Genomic DNA, 14,423 nt, shown 5'->3' with positions numbered 1-14,423 from the left:
TTGGGAGGCTTTCATAACCTTCCACCACATTTGGGAGGCTTATTGAATGTAATTCACCTTGTTATTAAATTCATGAAGTTCATTGAACCATATATCCTTTATCCATAGAAGGAGTGCACTCGAGCATTAGTGCGCCCTTGTTTATTTGCTAACAGACATGTCGTCTACGTAGAAGGTCATGTAGCCTGCTCCTCGGAATGAAGGCGGGAGGAACAGGAAAAAGATTAGGAATGAGTCGGACAGACGGTCAGAATCCGCATCAGAATGGAAGCTCCTTATTACAAGTTACATGGAGCTCTGCAGCGGAATAGGAGCTGTTTACATCCCATGAGCATTGATACGAAGACACTACCTGCGGGAAGCAGTATTCCACCGGACAGTAGTCTAGTAGTGGAGCTCGAGATCGAAAGCGAGAGTCCATCTCGCCGGCCCGGGGCCTGTATACAAATCTAAGAGCCGACATGTAGCGAGCCCTCTAGCGAGGAAGAAATCGCCAGTGCCACCGATGACGGAGAGGATGCGCTTGGGCAAGACCTCCTTAATTTGTCCGAAGATGTCGATAGTGCCCTTGTACCTGCCGGTATCGATGGTAGCGGTGAAGCCCTGGAAGAGCACATAACCTTTCTGGCTGTCATAGAGATAGAATCCCTGACCGACACCAAGCTGCGTGGAGGTGTTGGAGGGAGAGACGGTGAGCGGGTCTTCAAAAGTGGCCAGCACGCCGAAGGACCAAGGGTTGGGGCCGAAGCCGGAGGGTTGGGTACTGAAGACGGAGTTGAAGTAGTCCGTATTGTTGAGGGTGGCGTTAAAGATGGTGTTGTGGAGGTAGAAGGTGAAATGCTTGGGGCGCTTGTGATGAGAGGCGGAAACGACGGGGGCAAGCAAGCTCGAGAAGGCGAGGACGAGAGCGAGGAAGAAAGCAAGCTGCCAGAGAAGTGATCGCGGCGTGGCCATAGGTTTGATAGAGCAGACGAGTGCGAGATGAAGCAAGGCTTAAAGCTGTTGTTGTAGGACAGAATGCTGTTGTTGTAGGACAGAGATGAGCAAGCTGTTAGAAGCACAGAGACTGCTATGGATGTGATAGCGTCGTGAAGGGATAATCACAGATCTTGAATGTCAAGGGATAATCACAGATCTTGAATAGGAAAGAAAGTGAAGGTTGCTATATATCGAGTTATACTCAATGCTTGGGTTGACCTAGCGCCTTGCACGGATTCAAACGTTTTGCCAGTCGCAGCTTGCAACGTAGTCTCGTATCCTGCTGGCACGCAAGACTAGGTCAAGGGTTTCACACGAAAAATTAAAAGATTTGCAATGTACATGATGCCCTCTTGTAAGTGTCCAAAACATGATACTATGGGCTTTGAATCTACATCATGACACACACATGTTGGCAACCATGTAGATTGTCTCACTACTTGCACCTAAGAAAATGGCGATAGATAGATTTTCATGTTTGACCCTGAATTAGGGGTCGTTATTGTTGCTAAAGAAATGTATAGCCTTTCAAAGACTTTTTCCTAGACTCTCGTGAGGGGTTCTCCATGAACTTGCTCCAAGGAACTAAGATGCATTGTATTTTCACGGCTTTCCACCTCCCTTTCTTATAAAAGAGTATTTTGCTTCTTCTGCAAATAACAGTGAGTCATAAAAAATGACAACAAAATCATGCAAACAACAAGTCAACTCCATTTTTTGAAAAAATACCAAAAAATGTGCCTTTTGTCAAAAGTAGAGGGACGAAATATACACTTCATGTCAAACATTTTTAACAACTAGTACTTTTATGAAAAAAGAATGCATAAAATATTTCTTACATTTTACTCCAGAACCCAAAAATGTCTATTATTATCAATTGAAAACAGTGTTCGCTTCTTTAATTTGAAAAACACGACAAATTACAAAGAAGAAGAAACTCCTTCATTCAACTAAGAGAGTCGTTAGAGCTTTTGCTTTAAAATACCAATTGTTGTTTGTGCAAGTGCCCATATATTTTTAACTCAAATCCATATACAAGGATTTCTACATCCTATAAATCAAGCATGTCCACACATCAACGAATTCTAATTTTTTTTTCTTTTATTGCATTGTTTAAGCACCTCTAGATGATATGTTCCCTGAAGTCCATTGGTTGAAAGAATTTTTTATGAATTGACTTCCACATAAGTAACAACATTGCCCTCATGGATAAGTACACATTTTTAGAATACTTGTTGTACATAGCTTGCTATCCACAAATTGATAATTCATAAAATGATGTGACTTTAAGATCTAATACAATTAGATGAAACACTTTTAGTGCATAATCTAACAAAACAACTGCTCTTTTTTATACACAGTTGATCAAATGGTTGAATTTTAATATATTTTGACATTAAGTTGGGTAGGTATATATATATGGAGTCCACGACCATAGAAGAGGTTTATTCAAAGCAAGCTTGTCTCTAGATTTAGATAAAAGCCCAATGGTCATGTAAACGGTCTTGATTTGTATAATTTATCATTTACTGTGTTTCGGTCTATTGGTTCGATTCAAAGCTCTAGCCTTTGCAAAAATATAGCTTTTAGTTTAAAAAGGCTAGATTTGCAAGCATGAGTATGCTAGCAATTGTCTTTTTGAAAAATTCATGAAGTTTTAGATTTTGGAATCCACTATGTTGACAAGCATGAATGTAATGACTTTTTTGTCTGAAAAAAAGTAAAGTTTTGTCAATAGAATAAAATTTTCATATGAAAAAAGATGAATTTCAATTTATGAATGAACAAAAATATCGTTCAAAAAACTTCGTCACGTAAAACTTTCATCGGCGAAAAATTTCCATCGGTGAAAATTTTTTCCCATTGACCAAAATTTCAATCCGTCGATGGAATTTTTTTCCATTAATGAATTTTGGGATTCCAAAATCCAGTGGGATTTCGGAATCCCAAATTTCATCAACGGGAAAAAAAAACAATTTCCGTCGATGAAATTTGGGATTCCAAAATCCAGTGGGATTCATCAACTGAAAAGAAATTTGTTGACGAAAGAAAATTTTATTGATGGTAAAAAAATTTCCGCTGACGGAAATTTTCCATCGATGAAAGTTTTACGTGATGAAATGTTTTTCCTGATAGAAGAATGACATTTGCATTCACTCATGTTAGAAAACATCCTTTTTTCGGATGAAAATTCTGTTTCATTAACGAAAATTTTTATCCATTCAACTTTATCACAACAAAGTGGATTCTAGAATGTAGATTTATATCATTTTTTAAAAGGACAATAGTTGTCATCTTCATGATTCAAAATAAAGTAAACCACTAAATTGTACTACTCACAATCATCTAAAATTCGACCATTCAGATATTTGATTTTCTTTCTACATCTATTGAAATATTTTCTTTCAACAAGGCTCTTCTTTATCTATGGATGATATATAGCTACTTATCTTGACACCACATATATTCTCTAATTCAATGATAAGGATTAACTTCAATGATTGGGATGAAGTTTTTGTAGAAGAAAAAGCACATTTTTATAATTCTAAGTAAGTAATGTATTATACTTTTTGTAGACATGCATGAATTATTAGTAGTTTCCAAGAATATTAGATCGTATCATTGATCTTGTTTTTTTCAATTTGTTATTTGATGTGAAAAGTAGAAACTTTTTCATCTTTCAATTAGCAATATGTACATTTTTTAAAAGAAGTTGAAAACTATGCTTATTTTGTAAAAGTTATGAAAATAGTTCTCATTAATGTCTCCAAGAAAAATTATAATAGCCTATTGCAAACGATAACTTGTGACTCGTTGTCCTTTTTCATGACTTGCTGTTAAATTAGAAAGTAATAAGAAATATGTGAAAGGCATGGACATACATAAGATACTAAGAAAATGGAAGAAGCGCATTCATTATGTAGAAAAATAGTTGCACTTGGTATTTATGGACTTGGTGGATTAGAAATAAATTTTGAGGAATGTTTAACAAGAATTATAGGTTTCCAAGATTCTCATAAACCCATAAACATTGCCTTATGCATCAAGCCCCTACAAGACTTTTAATGTTGTAATAGATCTTGCCTTTGTGTCATGTGCATGGTGTACCTAGGGTTGGATAGCAAGTGAACATGGGTTACAGGTTAGCATAGGGCTGGATGGCTATATCTAGTTCGGGTTGCTATATATCGAGATTGATTCATATATAGTGCTCTCTTTATATGGAGGGAGCTATTCATAGCATCGTGCTATCTATAGCAGGTCTCCTTCTATATAGAGGGAGGGCCAATGCTATTGTGTAGATTAGTTGAGTGCTCCTCAACTAATGGATGGGGCTTGGACCCATCAGGCCGGGAGTCTGGCCATCTACATGGCGGATCATAGGGGGTGTATCGAAGGTCCAGGGCTCAGGTAGTATGGGACGCTTGGGTTAGATACAGACCTATGGATGAGGCGAGTTGTAGCCCACGTGCTCGAGGGTGGTCGGGAGGATCGAGGCGCCTGTGCTATGATTTTGGTTGGATTGAGGTCAAGTTTCTAGGTTAGTAATAGGGTCAGATCTTGCGGGGTCATGTCATTTGGTATCAGAGCCGCCCTTTCACGACATCAGGTAGAGAGGTGAAGTAGCGCAAGAGATTGCTAGGTACGGTTCTCATATCTGTATAGGATTTTTCATATTCTCTTTTGTTCAAGACGAACATATGGGGTTGGCAATTGCACTAGTAACTAGTGAAATCGTTGGATTTCTTTGACTAGTTGGGATTCCTCTGTGTTCGCCTTTAGAGAAGGAATGGGATTATTGTATGAGAATTTAGAATTGTTGGTTAGCTAGTTGTTTTAGGAAGGTACCTAACGTAGGAGATTCGATCAAATTGATAGATGATGCAATTGCATGAGCGCTAGGTAAGCTCTTGCGATGGGGATGATAAAAGGGGAGGATTAGGCCGTATAGGATTGGAGAAGCCAGGTGCGATTATCCAGGGCTGGATTGGGCTTATGAATTGGGACAAAGGAGTAATTCACTACTGATTGTTGTGGGTTGCGATGCTTTTCTGATGATCTACCAGAGCACAGCTTTGATTTCCTTGTTTGGGCTAAGACCAAGGATTGGGTATAAAAAGCAATGCTTTCCAACATCTCATCCAAACGCCCTGTTTTGATCATCTCTATTGATGTGCTAGGAGCACCTTTCTTCTTCGAGGTATTAGCACAACAGCATGGACACACGTGTGTTGCATGGATTACTGCGTAGGAGATGGGCGATGTGAGCCTGGCGTTTAGGGGACCATGGCTTTTGAGATCATCGCACAATGCTTCACTATTTTTTTTTTATTTGGCCAAGAATAGAAAAGCAACGTTGTTTTTTGCATCATGCTTTTGGAAAAGTGTGAATGAGCTTTTCCTAAAAGCCCATGTGTTTTTTATTCAAAGCATTAGGCTTTTGGGATTCTCACCTTTATAAGACTCCCACCCTTGCTTCGTTTACCTCGATTTCCCCTTCACCCTCTTCGTTATCTTTCCTCATTCGTTGCTCTTCACACCTAGTTCGCTATTCCTATGGAAGGCCATCAAAGCAATCAAATGCCATTGATGGACTATTTCTTTATTGAGATGGAGGATGAGGCTACATGGAAGATTATTCCTCATAGACCTCGTGACCTGCTACGAGAGATGGATTCCTTAATGGATAAACTCTGGGCAGCTCTTCACTACTATAAAACCCCTCAGTACCAAAAATATATTGAAGAAGGCTCGTGTTGTTCTAAATGTAGACAGCTTGTTTTAGAGTCTTTATACTGCTTCTGAGTTATTGAGAAGCGATGAAGTTGAAATCCTCAGTTTTGACAGACACCCAATTATTTTTTGCTCAATTGGATCTTTTGAACCACTCTTGGTTCAAGACGTTCCCCAATTTTGTATGAATTGTGTTCTAAACTGTTTTGTTATTAAATTGACCAGGTTTTGGTTAATTTGGTTATGATTTGTAACTAGTGGCATCTATAATTTAATGGGGTTTTTTTAATATAACGTGTACTTTTGTTCCATATATCTTGAAGTTTTTTAGATATATGGTACATTGATGGTGCCTGAGTATTTGTTACATATTAGACCGGATTTTAACTAAGACAATTGGATTTCCCTTTCTCGAATCTTGGTGCATAGAACACCGTATTAGATAAAATGGGACAAAATTTGAACTTTGGGAATTTTGAAATTGGGTGGATTTCATTAAATTTGGGAAAGGTTTCATTAAATTTGGTAAAAGTTTCATTGATTGTGGGAATTTTGCCAATATTGAAATATACTGTTAGTTGGAAATTCCAATGATTATGAAAACTTCATTGGTTGCGAAACGTTTCATTGGGTATAACAACTTGAACAAAGCTTTTGTGGCAGAGTTTGAAAATCATATATTTGGTGGTGTTAAGAAACACTGTTTGGGGACCATGTGTATATTTTACTTGAAGTGTTCATAAACATCAATTGGTGGTGTTAACAAACACTGTGGAAAGTGAACCACTAGAAACAAAGTAGTTGTTGGTGAAAGACAGTTTATGAAAATTTGACATATTAATAATATGCAAACATGCATCGATAGGATAACAACAATTGAGAAATACCAGATGAGAACACATATTAAAATGGAAGTTTGGGAGAGCAAGAAGGAGAAAATGATCACCATTTTTCTATGCTCTGATACCAACCAAGTTCTCCTGTGCTTTGATACATACATTCTATGGAATCTTAATCTTCTTGGGTCTATTTATGGCTTTTGATGTCCACAACTAGACCACCGCATCAATACACTCCCACACCTGTGGATCCAACCTATTCTCTGCCCAATACTTGTTCCAGTAGTCAACATAGGCATCTACATCACTGAGCCCCTTTCTCTTAACTAATGGTGCCCAATACTGAATTAATAATTTCTTGAAGTTAGGAGATGCAACATCCATCTCAACACTTGATGTGGCAACCCCAAGCCATATGGGGTATACTAGGTCTGATGGCCTCACCAAGACGAAGTCACCTGCTTAACATCCACCATTGGTCTAAACGCTTCCCTTGGCTTACCTTTTAGAGGCCCGCAATAGTGATCATTCCATTCCTCATAGCCTTGGAACTCATTAATGCAAGCATCTATATCCTCATCCTCATCAAGCGATTGTGTTCTTGGCCAAAAATCCATGTACACTCCTATCGAGCTCCCATCTCCGAGATGTTTTCCTGTTCAAGCTCACCGATCATGGTTTTCCAGTAGTCTATCCCTGGCCTAATGCAAGACTCATACGATGCATTCTTTCCACTTGCACATCTCTCCCAAAAATTAATGTAATCCTTTATTCCTGATATTACTTGCAAGTGATCTCTCACAAATGCATCCATTGGCAATAGATCTGGGTAGCCTGTAGGCAACAATGGTCGACCCTCACGTATTATCATTCTTCCACAGCTCAATTCCCCCTACAATGGGCATCCAATTCGGTTATTTTGGATGCACCTTGTACTGTATCATAGGTCTCTCACCTTGCATGAAAAATCAAAATTGTAATGGCTTTGCATGACCAACCAACATTTCTTGCCCATCATATAGGTAGCCATCCACATAATCCTTGAAGTTAGGAACCCGTGTAAGAAGAAATGGTGCTAGAGAAGCTGATGTACATTTTCTGAATGTATCCATCACATGAGGGAAGGTGAATGTTTATCCTACTCGCAAACTCTCAGAGAACCTACTGAACATTGCATCAATGTCCTCATGTGTGTGCCCTACCATCAAGAAGAATCCCAATTGAATTGTCTTGAAAATGCCCCTTGCTACAAGAAGAGAAAGGTATGCAAACAAGTATCTGTTTTTGTTCTCAGACCCACAATTATCTAGCTGGAGTATCAAGTTCTCTAGCAACTTTTGGTATGTTGGCTCAACAGCAACACATCGATCTGACTAGGGTGGATATTCATGAGTAGCTGATGGTAACAAATTCCTACATGTGTCTGCATTCCTCACAATGGAAGTTGTCATGGAATCCGTGGAAGACTTTGAGTCACTCTCCGGTACAGTCTCTAGATTTTCATTTGTGATCATGGCATCTACAATTTCAGAGAAGCCAGGTCCCCTTGTGGCAATATGTGCACCTTCAGAACGTGATGGGAGTCCAAAGTGTTTCTTGAGAATAGAGCATTCAGAAGGCAAGCACCGCTTCTTGGAATCCCATCTGTAGTAAGGTCTCCGAGGTCATGCATATCCATCCCCTCTAGGTTGCGCAAACAAATTGAGAGTGATCCAATTGTCAGGTTGGGATCAGATGGCCACAAACCATTGAGGGTGAAGTGTCCATAATGACCTTGTCCATGCCCATGGGTAATCATTCCAATGAGTGAAACCTATAATTGCCATGCGGAATTGGTATCGTTGGACCTCACCCAAAGTCTTGGAATTGCCATCTTTTTTTGGTCCATCTTATCATGGATTATGCATACATACTTTTTTGGATCCATCTCGACGTACCTACGCCATGCATAGTACAAGTTCCTGCAACTCTGTAGCTGTATCATATGCATCTTTCTCTCCTCCATCAATGAATTGTTCTCATCTTGACTTTTTGTGGCTACCAATTGAGGCTGTATCTGCCAACTGCACAAGCTACATTTAGAGAATTCACTTGTCTTAGCAAGGGCTACATTTTTTAAGTTTGATTTCCAAATCCTGCCAAATGTGGATGTGGATAAGCTCTGATAACCACGTTGATTAAGCGAAGTGTTGACCTCACACATGATGTCCATCTTCTTATACACTTCAAGTATCACTTGTTGTGTCTCTCTAGAATCATCCTCCATGGTTCTACTCTTGTGAGGCATATGCTATGTGCTCTTATCCACAAAGTTTTCAATGAGAGCCCTCCCCATACCTGTGCACATGCACCTTTCTCCTTCTCAAAATCTTAGAATTCCCACGGACATATCGTTGCACAACACTCTCAAATTGCTCTCTGTATCGATAAAATGATGCCCTTGGGATTCCATGCATCTCGTACCATGCTCTACAACACACATCCTGACAGTTTACCCTAAAGTTGTAGCATATCCTCCCAGCATAGTCATGATGCCAAGCCATTGAAAACACATCATATAAAAAGTTTGACTCCAAGGAGATGCCCCAAAAAATCTTCCTTACAGACATTAAGAGGTCTCATTTGGCATGCTAGTAGCACCTACTACCACAGCAATCGATGGACGAAACCTGTTGCACCGACTCTAGTGACATTTTGTACATTGGCGTTGGAGGCTCCCTTTGTCTAGGCACCCTGCTAATGAAAGTGTACCTTCTTTTCTTTGAAGGTGGAGCATCCTTTTTCAACATTCAATCATTGACCACCTCCTCTGTGCCACCAACCTGGCTCATGGCACATATTGTTACAATGGGCTTCCATCAAGTAAGGTAATATGCTTGATGGCCACTTAACTAGGTTGAGAGATCCGACATCTTGAATAGAAGACCCTAAGTCACTTCCTATAATTTTCTCTTTCTTTTCAATAACCACACCAATGCAATCATTACCCAATAAATCAAAGTTTATAGAGTCACCCGGGAAAACATACAAGATCACACCTTCCCCCATGGTCTTTGTTTTGCTATCATCCCACAAGACAACCTTTTTCTCTTTCCAAGATTCACGAATGCAATTGTCAATTTCCAATGAAGAAACTGGTATTGTCTCAACATAAGGTTGCTCAGGCTCACTTGGTGTGGCTTCTTGAGTTACTGGATCATCTAAATAATCACCAACATGTTTTAGAGAGGTCTTAGGCCACTTGACAATGCCCCAAAGTGCCTCACCAATAAGTTCATCCATAGTGGGAAATGGCAAGAGCATATCACTATTGATAGACTTCTTTACTATCACCGATACATTTTCTGCCCCAATCTTCACACCACTACAGTAGCCCTCTGGATCTATGACACACACCGCACCAATTGCAACCACTTCATTCCCCACCACCATCATGACCTTGTCCCCACATCAAGCAGCCATCCCCTACCATTATGATTACAAGAAATGAGATTTTGAAAAAATTACAACCAAAGAATTTCATAAGACCAACAGAGATTGGGACAATCTCCATGTGAGTCTAGAAAATTTCAAATTTTACCATGTGGAATGTATTTGGGTTTGTGGAGCATGGCATTGGTGCCAATAGCCATAAACCAACATTGGAGAGTGGCAACAAAGCCATTTTGCATAGGGAAATTTAAAATTAGCTAGACCAATATATAGATTGGCACCAGTGCCACTCTCCATGTGGGGTTGTGATAAATGGCACTGGTGCCATTCTCCATAAATCCACATGGAATCTCCAAAAACCTTGTGGGAAATGGATCTAGACAAAATTTACATGAAATTATTTTTTCTAAAATTTTTAATGATTTTCATGGAAACCTCCCATGCCAAAAAAAGACATTCTGGAGATTGGCACCAGTGCCATGCTCAAAAAACCCATGTGGAGATTGGCACCACTGACATGCTCCACAATCTCACAAGTAGATTGGCAATGGTGAGAATCTCCATATGGGATTGTGGAGAATGGCACTGGTGCCAATCTCCAGAATCCTCGCAGAGAATAGGCTAGGTAATTTGGAAAACAAATTGAGAGCGATGCAATTGTCAAGTTAGGATCAGATTTTCTAGACCCACATGGAGCATGGCAATGGTGCCATTCTCCATATGGGGTTGTGAAAATGGCACTGGTGCCATTCTCCATAAATCCATGTGAATCTCCAAAAACCCTGTGGTCAACGGATCTAGACAGAATATACATGAAATTATTTTTCTAAATTTTTATAATGATTTCCATGGAAACCTCCCATGCAATAAGAGACAATCTAGAGATTGGCACCAGTGCCCTCCTCCACCCATGTGGAGATTGGCACCACTGCCATGCTCCACAATATCACAAGTAGATTGGCAATGGAGACAATCCACATATGTGTTTTTAGAGCATGGCACTAGTGACAATCTCCAGAATCATCATGGAGAATAGGCTAGATAAAATTTCCATGAAATTATTTTTCTAAATTTTTTGGTAGGACCATTCCCAAACTAACAGACCATTCCCAAACTAACAGACCATTCCCAAACTAACAGACCATTCCCAAACTAGTAGACTAATCCTACCAGACCATTCCCAAACTAACAGACCATTCCCAAACTAACAGACCATTCCTAAACTAACAGACCATTCCCAAACTAACAGACCATTCCCTCTTTTTGGTAAAACTAACAGACCATTCCCAAACTCGTAGACTAATCCTACACTAATTGCCTAATCCTAAACTAGGATCTAATAGACTAAACTAGTAAACTAGTCCTATACTATGATCTAATAGACTAATCCTAAACTAACATACCATTCCTAAACTAAACACCTATTTCATTAATTTTGGACTTTTTCTGTTGTTTTTGGACGAAGCCCAAAAATCCTTCCCAAGTGAAAAGTTTACTTTGTGAAAATATGCTTCCCAAATCAAAATTTTACTTTGTGAAAATATCCTTCCAAAATCAAAAGTTCACTTTGTGACACTATCATATTCACATAAAAATCTAATTTTTCAATCTATACTTTTGCACTAACATGCAAGAATTTGAAATAATCCTATTTTAGAAATTCTAGCTATTCCTAAGTTATTTATTAATTTAATTATTTTAAACATTTTTCCTTAACGTGATAAATTTATAAATCCATGAAAGGAGACTTAAATGTTTCATGTAAATAACATTGTCACTCGCAATATGTACAAATTTAAAACTTTTAATAAATAGAAAAAAGACATGATGCCATAAGACCCAAGTTTTGTATTGAACCAAAGAATTATAATAGCAATTATAGCTATCATATGTTTACATTGAGAAACATTGTTCTCAGTTGGAGCCTTTGTATAAAATGACATAGATTGAACATATGTTTACAAATTTATTGCTCTTAAAGAGCCTGAATCCGTGCTATTTGCATTGACTCCCCATTGTCGTATTGCTCAATGTGACAGTCGCTTGCCAAGTGCCATCATATGCATTAACTCCCTGTTGTCTTGCCAAGCCTTGCCCCTTGGGTGACATCCAGTGCATAATTTGACTCTCATTTGACATAGGAGGTGATGACTCAGTACAATTGCACCTAGTCTAATACATGATTATAATTGTCAATTGGCTTCTTGCCTAGTATCCAAATTGAATCCTTCAATGGACTTCAATACAAAGCTTTAATCATGGACATTCTTCATTTGCATTGTCTCCTTCTACTTCTCCCATGGCGAGCATCCTCTTTCTTTGACCTTGAATGCCAAGACACTATGATTGTCTCCGTCGAAACTTGTGAGACCGGTTCATCATTTGGGAGCCAATCCTTCGTTATACAATTAGTATACAATGTGTTGTTATCCATATTCTCCTTCCTGGCCTTTGCCTCATACCATACTATTGTAAATGTTGTAGCTCTCCCTTGATCATCTCTTTGCACATCATCTACTTTTGCAACCCAAAACTTCACATTCTCATATTCATCATCCAATGGCTGAACTACAACAAAACAATCAACCTCTATATCTACTTGTGGCATAAACTCTCTCTTCTTTGATCCACAATATGGACGTGGGAGTAATGACACAAATTCATTTTCAAAGGCTGGAGCTCCGGCGCAAATCGTTATGAAAATTTGGCCAAAATATTTTGCATTCTTCCTTGATATCCTTTGAGCCTCGCATTCTCTCAAGGTCTTTTATTAATTTTCCTGTCTTGTTAATTATAGTGGTAGTGTGTTCTCTCCAAGTAGGCTTTGAATCAGGATATCTCCGGAGCATTTCCTCGTTGTATGTAATAAATGCTTTTAATCCTTCTATTTCACAGTTAGACCTCTCATTGAATTCTTGTATAGGAGCCCATGTTGGATACCTTTCCTTATTGGGAATTGAAGTTAAGAGACTGTAAGGTTCTTCAGGTTCCCATTTTGTATCATGAGAATACTGTTGCCATTGCATTACTGGGTTTTCATCCTTTTAAAAAAATCGAAAGTAGTGTGGATTGGTATGACATGCCAATGCATCACCACTTGCCATTTGTATGAAAGGTAGAATGAAGCTCTTCCAATCATACACTCTTTTGAGCCTCTCACATATCGTACTTTCCTTACGACCACCAACTTGCCTCCCACATCTTCTTACCAAGTCATCTATTGTCTCCACATCCTTGCATTTAGCTCTCTTGAGACCGTGCTAAAAACTTGATCGATATCCTCATGTGTATGCCCAACATACAAAAATCCACGTTCAAACTTATTAAAGATTCGACGAGCAGCTAGCATTGAGCAGAATGCAAACATGAGTACATTCTTATTTTCTCGCCAGCAATTATCAGCTTGTATTCTCAAAGTCAGTTGTAGGTGACCTTTTTCTACATGTACATTGCAAAATGCCTTCATAATCGATGTTACAACTTGATTGCTATCATGTAGATGTAAGGAATCAATCCATATATCTGCAAAAAACTTAATTCCATGCACCAAAACTCCACATAAATGTGTCTTTAGAAAGTGCTTTCCTTGTAATTTAGGTGGAGTGGCAACAAAACGAGGCAATGTTGTTGTATTCTGATCCATGCCATCTACAATAAGGCACATGTAGTCATCGGGATGTGAAATAGCTTGCTCCTTCCAAAATGTAGATTTTTGTTTGGAATGTCGAATCAGGTCATGGGGAGTTTTTTGGTTTTTTTTGTATAACTCCCTTTGATTTGGACATGTTGCACTCTCAATCACTCACTTTAAATCATCACAAACATTGCACTTTGACATTTTTTGCCTCTTTGGGATTTTAACATATCCAAAGTTCTTCTTTAAAAGAGTATACAAAGTATGAGAAGAAGCCACGGCATCCCCTCTTTGCCTTTGCTTTTTTGCAATAGAGTCAAATACTTCAAGCTTTGTCAAGCCCATTGGAAGGTGCATTTCAGTGATCGCCTTTAGGAAGTTTGGTAGATATATGGGGTTGTGGTAAAGCATTTTCCTGTATGAAGTCTTGCAAAATTGCTGCTACCCTGAAAGTTTTAGATTCTTGATTTGGACCTTCCTCTATTATCGTGAATGCTAAATTTTTTCCTGCTCTTTGCCTTGGTGACTAAATCTCAATATGTACCATGGGATAATCCAGTAATATTGTGATATGCCTTATTGCAAATCTTTTTTCCATTTACGAGAGGTCTTACCTTTTGTCTTGAACTTAGCCTTTTATTGCCAATCTGAAGAAAGCAAGAGAGACTTCTGAGAAGGTATCCATTTCTTTCACTTCCTCTCCTTTTCCCTCCCTTTTCCACTGTTATGGATAAATTTGACCAAAGTAAAAAGGCATAAATATGAGTGTGTGCTTGTATGTGTGGCAATAGTATAATAAAATATGG

General features: G+C 38.8%; 1 protein-coding gene across 1 annotated transcript; it reads right to left on the bottom strand.

Moving 5' to 3' along the window:
* Positions 1-384: 384 nt before the first annotated feature.
* Positions 385-954, bottom strand: LOC147890401 (dirigent protein 6-like). Its single transcript, XM_087390281.1, has one exon. The coding sequence runs from the start codon at positions 952-954 to the stop codon at positions 385-387; it is 570 nt and encodes a 189-aa protein (XP_087246407.1).
* Positions 955-14,423: the final 13,469 nt, after the last annotated feature.

The sequence above is a fragment of the Dipteris shenzhenensis genome, chromosome 19, assembly GCF_047967505.1.
Source record: "Dipteris shenzhenensis isolate YYH24624 ecotype China chromosome 19, Dip_SZ_1.0, whole genome shotgun sequence".
NCBI classification, from domain to species: domain Eukaryota; kingdom Viridiplantae; phylum Streptophyta; class Polypodiopsida; order Gleicheniales; family Dipteridaceae; genus Dipteris; species Dipteris shenzhenensis.
Note: the sequence above shows the minus strand (reverse complement) of the source record. Positions and strands in the feature narration are given on the sequence as shown.

Coding starts and splice junctions, on each gene's coding strand:
- LOC147890401 (XM_087390281.1), bottom strand. CDS start 954: ATGGCCACGCCGCGATCACTTCTCTGGCAGCTTGCTTTCTTCCTCGCT.